Consider the following 12678-nt stretch of genomic DNA (forward strand, 5'->3'; position numbering starts at 1 on the left):
CTTGTGTTGGGGTGTGATGACCCCATTTTGGGATTTGGTGACCCTGTGTTGGTTATGGTGATTCCGTGTTAGGGTGTAATGACCCCATTTTGGGGTGTGGTAACCCTGTGTTGGGTGTGATGACCCTGTGTTGGTTATGGTGACCCCATGTTAGGGTGTAATGACCCCATTTTGGGCTGTGGTAACCCTGTATTGGGGTGTAGTGATCCTGTGTTGGAGGTGGTGACCCCCATGTTGGGCTGTTGTGACCTTAGGCTGGAGTGTAGGCTCTGATGACACACACACATACCACGCTGCAGCTGGACCAAGAGGTGCAGACACGTCTTCTTATCTCTCCCCCAGATGAAAGTTGCGGTGCCCAGAGGGGGCGACAGGAACAGTGAGGAGGACGGCGTGCACGAGGCTACCAGCTCCAGGCGCAGCAGCTCTCGGGACCGGCTCAGCGACGTGGGTACTGGGACTGGGGCGGCAGTGGGATGTGGAGATGACCCAGCCCAGAGTCACAGCTGGACTTCACTAGGGTGGGCTGATGGCAACTGGGCCTGTTAGGAGGGACCTGACAGAGAGCAGCAATTAGAGCCAAGCAGGGCTCCAGGGTGTCGTCAGACAGGATCTGAGGGGAGCCATGCTGGGGACAACTCAGCCCATCTTCTGCTGTCAGTGCAGGCTACCACCCCCACCCCCTGTACCCCAAGTTCAGCAGCTGAAGGCTGCTGTTAGCATCGTCAGCAGGAAGGGCCCTCACCCAGGTGAGTGGCCTCGCTGACAGCCCCTTCTCCACCATGGACGGCCCGACAGTAGCCTGAATGGTGGACTAGGCCTGGGAACTGCCCATGGGACCGACCATCTTCCTCTGAAGCTGAGGGTCCCCAGCGGCCTTCACCAGGTTCCTGGAAAAATGGACCCTGTTCTCCCAAGCCCTAGGGTGGGGTGTCAACCTCTGTAAGGGGCACAGGGGGTCCTTTGGGTTACATAACAGGGCAGGCCAGCAGGATCCTCTGGAGCGTCACCACAGTGTTGGGGCAGTGCAGGAAGGCTGCTGGACGCTTCTCTGAGGCTGGACAGTGACCTGGGGACAGCGTCTCTAAAGGTGTCCCAAGCCCCAACTCTGCAGTCAGAGGTGAGGGAAGCAGAGGGAGGGGCCATGCCAGCCCCTGGTACTTGATGCTGGACCCGTCTCACCTTCCCGTCTCACCCTTGGTCTCCATTGCCCCCACAGACCCAAGGACTCTGCCTCAAATCAGGGCAGGCTGCCTTGGCCTGACATTTCATAAAACCCACAGTTGTGGAATGCAGCTGAGTCCGTCCCAGCATCCTTATGGGGCTGTAGACATTGGAGCAGTCATCCACTTGCAGGCAGAATATGCTCTGCCCAGTGCTGCCCAGTGACTATTCACCTGGTGACCACTGGCCTCTATGCCTCGGCCTCCCATCCAGGGGAGAGCACTGGTCTCTGGGCATCACGGCCTTCCTGCCTGGCCCTGGCTCTGGCTGGCCCCTCTGCCAGGTGCCTTCCTGAACCCTTGTGTGAAATGCTGTGATTCCTCTGGGCAGCTGGGTAGGCAGGTGAGGTGGACAAGGCCACTGTGGGTGCAGAAGGCCCTTTCTATGTTCAGAAAATCCCCTGCAGCCCAGACCCTGCATGGGGAGTCACAACCCAGCCTCACCTGGGCCTGAATCTCAGCTGTGCCGACCCCAAGCTCCCTAACCAACCCCGGAGCTGTTTCAAGGAAACCGAAGCAAGTCAGTAGGGACTAAGACCATGTAGGAGGCTCGGAGGCCCCAACCCCGGGAGGGCTCCCCCTTGGCCCCTGACCTGTCTCTGGCCATGAGAGGGACTGGGAAGGGGCAGTTCCTCATCGGGTCCCTTCCTCCTGCAGAGCTCGGCACAGGTGGTCTCTGGAAGAGGCTATTCGGTAAGTGACCCTCCTGGCTGTGGCTTTGCCTGCCTAAAGTTCCACCCCCAGAGTCCCCACACCTCCCCGTCCCTCTAGCGTCCCCTCCACCCTGCTAGATGGCCAGACCTTGGGGTGGTTCTGGCTCCGTCAGTTGTGCATCTGAAAAGGGTTCAAGCTGAGTCGGGGGACAGTAATGCCATCATAACCTGTGTTCCTGCGTGTGGACAGCACCTGGTCCATTGAGGGGCTGGGGGTGGGATCGGGTTCAGCCCACCTCAGGTTTCAGGGTGAGTCCTAAGTCACAGTGATGTTCACCAGGGACAGCAGCCCAGGTCTGGTATTCACTGTGTGCTTCTCTGTTGTGGGGACGATTGGTCCACTCTAACTACCCAGTGTCTCTCTGGGTGTCAGGCGGGCACTGCATTGGTCACCTCACCTCAGGGCCCCTGGACCCATGGGGGGTGGCAGTACACTAACGGTGTCTTGGAGGAGAGTTTTCTGTAGCCACACAACCTAGTACCTTCAGGCCTGGCCTTCTTGTCTGTCCACTGATGCAGGGGCCACACGATGCTCACGTTGGCTCCTCTCAGGGTGGGGAGACCACTCACAGCCCCTCTCAGGGTAGGGGGGTACTAACTACGTCAGCCCCTCCTAGGGTTGAGGGACCCCGTGTGGTGTGGCTGTCAACCATGGTCACCTCCCCGCCCCCATGCCACTGTTCTGCGCATTCCTTGGCTACAGCGTGGACAGTCTAGGTTCACTGGCTTTGCTGCCAGGGATCGAGCATGCTGGGGAAAGTGGACAGACAATGCAATTCAGGATACCCTGTGAGGTGAGACTCAGGGCACATGCATGGGGGCAGGTGCCCTGGGCAGATCTGTCTTCCCATGTGGATTGGCAGGAGGTGGGCTTCATGGGTGTGAGGAAGTCTGGGCCCCCGAGCAGAGCCCACATGTACCAGGGTCCCACTATGTGGCTGTCACAATGTGCCTTGAGGTGTTTTGGAGTCCCACAGGCAGGCAGTGCCTGTGTGGCCCCTTCCCAGGTTGTCATTCAGCGGGACTCCCTACGGAACCGCCTACTAGGTCCTGGGACAGCCCTTTGTCTGCCAAGTCCCCGTCCATCACTCATGGTCCTCACCCCAACCAACTGCAGGGAAACTGACTCAATTAACACTCCAGCTGCTCCAAGCCTCTCACACAGACATGGCTGCTGGGCCTTGGTGTGTCCAGTAGCTGTGGACAAGCCTGTGGCCGTGAGTGTCTGTGTTCCTTCTGTGAGTTTTCCATGTGTGTGTGCACGGGCTGCTGCAGGTGACTACCTCTAGCACACGCTCACGTGTGCGTACATGTGTGTCACTACTGTGTACTCCATATGGGTTTCATGTGTGCCTGCATGTGTCCCCTTCCCAGCTGCCTATGGCTGTGCTTGTCTGCACCCTGCTGTCCCCTGACCGCACCCCCAGTCAGTGACCTGGCCCCTTGTTATTTCACCTGGTTTTATAAAACTTACTTAAAAATTGTTTAATTTTGCCAAGATTTATTCCTAGCAAGTTCCCAATTATTGCTCACTCTTAGCGGTGCCCTAACACACCATCGGAAGCTCTGGTAGCGTAGTGGTTACGAATTGGGCTGCGAACCTTAAGGCCAGCAGTTCGAAACTACCAGCTGTTCCACGGGAGAAAGATGAGGCGTTCTCCTCCCGCAAAGATTTACAGCCTCGGAAACCCTGTACAGGGTCGCTATGGGTCACCATCGACTCGACGGCACTTAACAAACAAACAAAACTTAAAAATTGTTTAATTTTGCCAAGATTTATTCCTAGCAAGTTCCCAATTATTGCTCACTCTTAGCGGTGCCCTAACACACCATCAGATAGATGTTCGTTAGCACCATAAAATTAGTTAGCAAGTCTTCCTCTTAATTTGGTTGCTCACAGCCAAGGACAAGATGCTAAGCAAGGGGTCGGGCTTCCTCTCAGACAGGAAGAGAAAATCTGCAAATTCCTACTGACCTCCCAGGCTCGCCCTTCCCCCACCCACCCACTCTGAGTGAGTGGAATGTTCTAGAGGAGATCCCTGGGCCGCAACAGCCATAGAAGTGGCAACAGCTTGCCCCCTGCTCGCTGGGACTCAGCGCTGCTCTGCTCTTGGCTCCTTGCTACCTTTCATCTGCCCTCTGACCCCTGTTCTGTGCCCAAGGAAAGGGACGCACAAAGTAGTGATAAGGTTTGTCTGTGGGCGCCAGCCATTGTGAGAGGGTGGGCTTGGAACCCAGACCCAGCTCTGGCTGGACACATTCCAGCTGCACCTCTCATCAGCCCATCCCAACCCCCTTCTCACATCCCGCCCCAGCCCCTGGTGAGCCACAGCACCAGGTAATGGGTGTGCCAAGGGAGGCCTTGGGACACTGCTTACCTGGTCAGCCTGAGCCTCCCACCAGCAAGTGGCTGGGGGTCCTCACAGGGTGTCCGTAGCTGACTGGCTCAGTTGCCTTCAGCAGATTTTCAGAAATTGTCAGTAGGGACAAACGCATACAGCTTGTTTCCCAGGAGTCTTTAGCTGCTAAGGGTACCCCCCAGGGACCCCACGGTTTCTTTCACCGTGAACCCTGTATAGACGCTGGTGTTGGGTACTGCCACTCAGTTTGGATTCATACTGATCCTCTGCACAACAGAAGGAAACACTGCCCAGTCCGGAGCCAGCCTCACGCTCGTCCTGGTTTCAACCCATTGTTGTAGCCTCTGTTTCATTCCTTCTCGGGAGGGGCTTCCTCTTTCTCGCAGACCCTCTACTTCACCAAGCATGATCTCCTTCTCCTGATAACATGTCCAAAGTACGTGAGGAAACGTTTTACTGTTGCACATACCATCAGTGGCTGTAGCAGAAGAAATGAAATCGGGCGCCTTTATACCGGAACCCATAGAACAGTGTTAGGTTCTTAATCGGTGGGTAGAACTGTGACCAGAGGTCCTCAGGAACCTCGCCCTGTGCTTCCCCAAGCCGTGGTGCAGTGTCTGCAGGGACAGTACGCAGCTGCACGTGGGCTGGGCTGCCACAGACAGGAAGGCTTAGAAGGAGTGGAGCCCTGTCCAGCTAGAAATTGGCAATTAGAAGGTTCTGGAAGCACACAAGCACACTCTACTAGCAGACCAATTGTGGCAACATCACAGTCCTCTGCGGACCCCTAGCAGTGTCCTGGGACCCCAAAGTCTCTGGACCTCACTTTGAGTCTTGCCAGCGCCTGGGTAGAGGGAGGTCAGGTCATGAGGTGAGGAGGGAAGAGGTGGGGTCCCGGGGGCAGGGGGAGAGATAAGGTCATGGGACGAAGTGGGGAGCAGTGGCCTTGGACTGAAGGTCTCTCTCCCTCATCCCGATGCTCTGGCCTGTGGAGAGGTCATGCGCCAGCACCCCAGCCCTGGGCAGTGGGGCACCCCCACGCTACCTGCTCTTCTTTATGAGGCAGGGTTAGGGCCTTCATTACACTGCTCTGCAGCCATAATTTACACAAAAGCCGTAAAGCCTGTCATCCCTCTCCTGGGGGGGGGGGGGCGGGGGGAGAGACCTTCGAGTGGGAAGCGTTCACCAAGGCTACTGCCAGAGACCGCAAGGACAGCAGAGGCTTGGGATGACCTCCTTTCAGAGGAATGGACATCTGTCTGTCTGTCCATCTGTTTGCTCATCTACCCATCAGTCCATCCACTTGTCTACCCATCCATCCACCCTCCCTCCTCCCATCTGCCCTTCCTTCCATTCCTCTGTCCACCCGCCCACTCATCTTCCCTCTACCCATCTGCCCATCCCACCATCCATCCGTTGGTCCTTTCATCTGTCCATCCATCCATTTGCCCATCTGCCTATCCACCTATCTGTTCACCCGCCCACTTACCCCTCCTCCACCCATCTGTTCTGCAGGCTGTCCATAATCCAGCCAATCATCTATCCATCTGTTTGTACATTTATATGTCCATTCACCTATATGTTCATTCACTCATCAGTCTCTCTCCATCCGTTAGTCCAGTTCATTCCTTCATACTTCCGTCCGTCCGTCCTTCTGTCTGTTCACCCATCCATTCATGCATCTGTCTTTCCATCCAGCCCTCCCATCTGTCACTCTCGTTCTCAGTACGTCTGTTTGTTCATTCATACCCTCACTTGGCCATCCATCCATCTGCCCACCTGTTTCTCCCTGCATCAGTCACACTCCCCGGCCCCCATCCGTTTATTCAGTTCACATGGCCCTGGGCCCTGTTGAAAGCCTTCCCCGTGTTAGAGGTTAGATCAGAACTGCCCACTGGTGCTGTTCTGATCTGACCTCTCAGGAGGGAAGGCTTTGGGAGGGAGGAGCCCACGCAAAGGCTGTGTTGAGTGTGTTCACAGGGCGGGTGAGTGAGTAGCTTAGGGATACTGTCCACAGCACAGACTGCAGAGGGCCTTGGGGCATGCAGATGCCTAACATGAGAGGGCTTGTATGGAGAAGTGACATGTTAGACATTTGTGAAGATCTGGGGTTGGGGATGCTCTGGACCCTCTTGTGAGTTTAGGGCCCCGAGAGTCAGACTGCCTGGGTTGCACACCCTCCAACTTTCCCCACAAGGCCTCTGGGTGCACAGGGAAAGGTGATGCCTAAGCATGTTGCTTTTGGAGCCTCTGCGGCCCTGGGACACCCACAAGGGGTGCCTGCAGGGGGCCGTGAAGCCTGATTCTCCTGTGACAGCCCAGGACACTGGTCCCAAGAGACTGACTGAGCGGCCTGCTGCCCTCTTAGTCAGGGGCTTCCTGATGAGGGTCTTGAGGCAGCAACTGGTGGGCAAAGCCCACATGGCCTTTCCACCATGGACGGAGCCAGGTGGTTGGTGGGGGTACATCCCAAGTCCCTGGCCCATTGCTAAACTGCCAGAGGAAGCTGGAGTCCAGTTATGCAGACAGGCAAGGCCGCTGTGACACCGAAGGTCAGAAATTAATGTTAACACTGTTTCTGGTTAAGACTTTTATGTTGATAAATAATTCATGAGGCAGTTAGCGCTTTGCATCTGACAACACGGGAATACATTAAGACAGGCGCTTGAGAAAGGTCAGCCCAGCTCTGGCCGCCTCGCCTCGCTTCCTGACACCGCTCATTAACATTCAGCCTGCATGGCGGCCGCCAGTGCAGAGGGGCTGCTCTCCGCTGCCTGCCACGCAGAGCTACACACCAGGGCTCCCCATGAGATCCGCAGTAAGCAGAGGTCAGGGGCTGCCTTGTGAGACCCTAGCCTGTGTCCACTGCACCCTGAGGTAAGAGGCCTGATAGGTGCTGCTAGCCGTGAGCAGGTTGGGGGAGTGGAGTGTGCGCATGACAGCATGCAGGAGTCAGGGGTGGTGGGGAGGTGGCCCGAGCAGGCTCCTGCACTCCCCTGGAGGAAGAGTGGGTGGGCAGAGTAAGCAGTAGATTCAGGGGTTGATTCCAGGGACTGGTCAGGGGACCCCAGAAGGGGTAGAGCAAATGGGCCACGTGAGAGCCATGTCTGACCAACGTCCATGAGCACCTTCTTATGGTGAGATCAAACCCATGGCTCTCAGGACCTGCCGACAGCTCCCTTAGAAAGGATGTTCAAGCAAAGGGTGGGTGACTCTGGTGAGCTCAGGCAGACGGCAAGCCCATGGGGAAATAGCGGCCTGGCCTCTCTGATGTTCCAAAAAAGCAGCCAAGAGAGTTCCTGTCAGTCTGTCTGAACCAGAGGTCAGTTCCAGCCTCAGGTAATACTGCCTTCAGGAACATCATCTGGCTGCGGCCTGCAATGCACAAGGAGAAAACAGTTCAGGTGTCAGGGTCTGACCCCAAGCCTCTCACTGTCTTCCACATTGACCCTCCCTGCGTCCATTCACTGTCCCTCAGTGACCCTCCCTGCGTCCATTCACTCTCTATCACCCTGGCCGCCTGCCTTAAAGGCAGGCAGCGCGGACTACTACGAGGCTGTAGTAACTTAATTGCTTGTTAATTGGGTAATTAGTGCTTTGTTGTGCTTTAAAGTCTAAATACTCATAAAAAGTGCATTAGCTAAGTAAACAGGAATGGAGTCCTCCGGGCCATCGACGTTGTGCATAATTAATCAGGGCCTGGGAGAGACACACTGCCCACTTCAAGGGGTGGTCTCTCTCCCCAAGAGCCATGACTTGGGTCCAGTGAGCGGTCATCTCCATGGGTTTGGGCCTGGCATTGGGGGTCTTTTCCTATGTTGGAATCAGGACCAGGCTTCTTGGCGGCTGTGCAGTCTGGGGGCCTCCCCTTTCCACACAACGCCCCATAGACAGGTGTGTGACATGACCCTAACAGTCCACCCCCCACGCTACTGTCTCCTGTCCCGTGGCTCTGGGAGCTGGGGAGGCCAAGCAGGTCTGGCCAGTGTCAGAGTCTCCTTCAGAGGCATCCCCAGGCCACAAGCCTCTCTGTCCCTGTAACTAACGTGACCTGCCTCTTCCTCCTGGACCAAGCAACAGCACCCACTGGGTGGGAGCACCAAGTCTCAGCTGCAAGGTCTCCCACTCATGAATTTTTCATGCCCTTGTTTGAGAGATGGAGATAGGCGGGCCTCCTCTTAGCTCTGCTGTGAAGTGAGAATTAAGGTTCACACTGAGAGGAGGAAGGTCGGTTTCAGGAGCTACTTAGTGATGGCTCAGCTGCGTCTCTCCCCGTTTGTGGAAGGTAGAGCCACCTAGGAACTGGGAGGCCTGGGAGATGCATGGGCACATCTGATTAGTAGGGGTGGTGCTTGGTGATGGAATTCGTGTTTCATACCCCAGGGCTTAGGGTCTCAGATGCCTCCAAGGACTTGGATGGTATCATGAGGGGCGGGAGCTGGAGTGAATGGTGATAAAGACGGTGGTGGTGCTGCTGCTGAGCATGACAAGTGTGATGGTAATTGTTGCTGTTGTTAGGTGTTGTTGAGTTGGTAACAACTTGGTGACCTCATGCACAACACTACAAACCACTGCCCAGTCCTGCGCCCCTTACAGTCATAGCTAACCTTGAGCCCACTGCTGCTGTCACTGCCAATCCATGTCATTAGGGGTCTTCTTATTTATAACTGACCCTCCACTCTACCAAGCATTACGTCCTTCTCCAGGGACTGGTCCCTCCTAATAAGATGTCTTCTGATGTACGAGAGACAGTCTGGCCATTCTGGCTTCTAAGGAGCATTCTGACTGTACTTTTCCCAACAAAGATTGGTTTGTTCTTTTGCCAGTCCACGGTACTTTTAAAAATTCTCCTCCAATACCATAGCGCAAATGCATCAATTCTTCTACGGTCTTCTTTATTCACTGTCCAACTTACATGTGCATGTAAGGTTATTGGAAATACTAGGGCTTGGGTCAGGTGCACCTTAGTCTTCAAACTCACATCTTGGCTCCTGAACATTTTGAAGAGGTTTTGTGCAGGTTGTTAATGAGTCTAATCTTGATATCACGTTCTTCTGCATATAATTCAGCTTCTTGAATTATTTGCTCAGTATACAGAGTGAATCAGCATGGTGAAAGAATACAACCCTGACGCACACCTTTCCTAATCGTAAACCATTCAGTGCACCCTTGTTCTGTTTGAACAACTGCCTCCTTAGCACAGTTAAGTGTTCCAGAATACTCATTCTCCGCAGTGTTGTCCATAGCTTGTCATGATCCACACAGTCGAAAGCCCTGGAATAGTCAACAAAGCACAGGGAAACATCCTTCAGGTGTTCTCTGCCTTCAGCCAAGAGCCATCTGATGTCAGCAATGATACCCTTCATTCCAGGCCCTCATCTAAGTACAAACTGAACCTCTGGCAGTTCCTTGTCAATGTACTGTTGCAGCCGGTTTTTTATTATCTTTAGCAAAATTTTATTTGTATGGGTTATTAAGGATATTTTCCGACCATTTCCACATTCCGTTGAGTCGCCTCTCTTTGGAATGTGCACAGATATGGATCTCTTCCTTCCACATCTCTTAATGTCTCCAGTGCTACATTAGTTTGTTGAATGTCTGCAATTTGTATTCCATCAATTTACGGAGCCTTGTTTTCAGTGCGTCTTGGAGTTTTTTCCGTCAGTATCAGTTGGCTCTTGATCATATGCTAGATCTTGAAGAGGTTAAATACTGAGCATTTCTTTTCTTTCTTTTTTTTTTGTTTTTTGGTACAGTGACTCTGTGTATTCCTTCCATCTTCTTTGGATGCTTTCTGCATCATTCAATATTTAGCCCATAGAATCTTTTAATATTGCAAGTCAAGGCTTGAATGTTTTCTTCTGTTCCTTCAGTTTGAGAAATGCTGAGCGTGTTCTTCCCTTTTCGTTTTCTAACTTTACGTCTTTGCACATTTCATTATAATATTGGACTCTGTTTTCTGGCATGACCTCTGAAGTTTTCTGTTCAGCTTTTTTATCTCATGTCTTCCTTTTGCTTTGTCTTCTCCATGCTGAAGAGCAGGTTTCAGAGTCTCTTCTGACATCCATTTTGGTCTTTTCCTTCTTTCTTGTCTTTTGCGTTCTTCCTATATGATATTCTTGATTTCATCCCACAACTCTTCTGGACTTTGGTCATTAGTGTCTGATGCATAAAATTTGTTCTTGAGATGGTCTCTAAACTCAAGTGGGATATGTTCAAGGTCATAATTCGACTCTCGTGGGCTTGTTTTAATTTTCTTCAGCTTCAGGCTGAAGTTGCATATAAGCACTGATGGTTTGTTCTACAGGCTATTCCAGGCCTTGTTCTGGCTGATGATACGGAGCTTTTCCACTTTTCTTTCCACAGATGTAGTCAATTTCATTTCTGTGCGTTCCATCTGGTGAGATCCTGATGGACAGTCGTCGTCTTTTATGCTGTTTAAAAAGGGTACTTGTAATGGAGCAGTCATTGGTCTTGCACAATTCTGTCATGCCATTTCCATCATCATTTCTATCACTCAGGCCATATTTTCCAACGACTGATCCTTCCTCTTTGTTTTCAACCTATGCATTTCAATCTCCAGTAGTAATCAATACCTCTTGATTGCATGTTTGATTGATTTTAGACTGAAGAAATTGTGAGAATTCTTCAATTTCACCATCACTGGCTTTAGTGATTGGTGCATAAATTTGAATAATATGAATAGTTGTAGTTCACTAGTATTCCTTGTTGTTGTTATTAGGTGCCATCGTGTTGGTACCGACTAGCGACACTAGGCCCAAGAAGACAAAGCGCTGCCTGATCCTGAGCCAGCCTCACAGTCATTGCTGCATTGAACCCATTGCTGTTGCCACTGTGCCAATCCATCTCGCTGGGGGTCTTCCTGTTTTTCTCCAACCCACAACCAAACATGATAACCTTCTCCAAGGACTAATCCCTCCTGATAAAATGTCCAAAGTATGAGGGACTAAATCTGGCCATTCTGGCTTCCAAGGAGTATTCTGGCTGCATTTTTTTCCAACAGTCCATGGTATTTTTAATATTCTCCTCCAACACTGTAACTCGAATGCATCAATTCTTCTTCGTCCTCCTTATTCACTGCCCAATTTTCACATGTATATGAGGTGATTGAAAATACCATGGCTTGGATCAAGTGCATCTTAGTCCTCAAACTGACATCTTTGCTCTTCAGAACTTTAAAGAGGTTTTGTGCAGCATATTTGCCTAATGCAATACATAGTTTGATTTCTTAACTGCTGTTTCCATGAGTGTTGATGGTTGATCTGAGCAAAATGAAATCTTTGACAACTTCAATCTTTTTTCCATTTATATGGATGTTGTTCATTGGTCTAGCGATGAGGACTTTTGTTTTCTTTACATTGAGGTGCAACCATACCGAATGCTGTGGTCTTTGATCTTCATCAGTAAGTATTTTAAGTCCTTTTTGCTTTCAGAGAGCAAGATTGTATCGTCTGCACATCACAAGTTGTTAATGAGTCTTCCTCCAATCCTGATGCCACATTTATCTTCATAGAATGCAACTTCTCAGATTATTTGCCCAGCATGCAGATTGTATAAATATGGTGAAAGAATACAACCCTGGCGCACACCTTTCCTAACTTTAAGCTAGTGTTCCCTTATTCTGTTCAAACAACAGCTTCTTGGTCTCTGCACAGGTTCCTCATAAGCACAATTCAGTGCTCTGAAATACTCATTATCTGCAGTGTTGTTCATAGCTTGCCATGATCCACACATTCGAAAGCCTTTGCATAGTAATAAAGCACAGGTAAACATCTTTCAGATATTCTCTGTTTTCAGCCAAGATCCAGCTGAGATCAGCAATGATATCCCTTGTTCCATATACTCTTCTGAATCTGGCTTGAACCTCTGGAAGTTCTCTGTCAGTGTACTGTTGCAGCTGTTTTTGTATAATCTTTAGCAAAGTTTTACATGCATAAAATATTAATGAGATTGTCCAGTGATTTCCACATTCCATTAGGTTATCCGTCTTGTGGGCATATGAACATTATCCTATCACAGACAGCATGGTACTTCAAGATGGAACTTGAAACCTTCTTTTTGATGATGAATGTGAAGCTGTTCCTCTTCAGTTGGTCATTCCCTATGATTTTCAGATTCAAAATGGCCAATAACCATCCACTTCAGCTCTCTAATGGTGATGGTGACGATGATGGTGGTGGTGATGTTGGCATTGGTGGTAGTGGTGATGGTGATGGTGGTGATGATGTTGGCTTTGGTGGTGGTGGTGATGATGACGGTGGTGATGATGTTGGCATTGGTGGTAGTGGTGATGGTGATGATGGTGGTGATGATGTTGGCATTCCATTGGTGGTAGTGGTGATGGTGATGATGTTGGCATTG

At 51.4% G+C, this 12678-nt stretch overlaps 1 protein-coding gene across 1 annotated transcript in view; it reads left to right on the forward strand.

The window, feature by feature from the left end:
* Window positions 1–12678, forward strand: part of FBRSL1 (fibrosin-like 1) — a 52885-nt gene that overhangs the window by 16772 nt on the left and 23435 nt on the right. Inside the window, exons 3-4 of the mRNA XM_006874086.1 lie at window positions 343–447; window positions 1881–1916. Of these exons, the coding sequence (XP_006874148.1) occupies window positions 343–447; window positions 1881–1916 (141 nt within the window). The remainder of the gene's footprint in view (window positions 1–342; window positions 448–1880; window positions 1917–12678) is intronic.

This window comes from Chrysochloris asiatica, unplaced genomic scaffold (genome assembly GCF_000296735.1).
Source record: "Chrysochloris asiatica unplaced genomic scaffold, ChrAsi1.0 scaffold00261, whole genome shotgun sequence".
NCBI lineage: Eukaryota > Metazoa > Chordata > Mammalia > Afrosoricida > Chrysochloridae > Chrysochloris > Chrysochloris asiatica.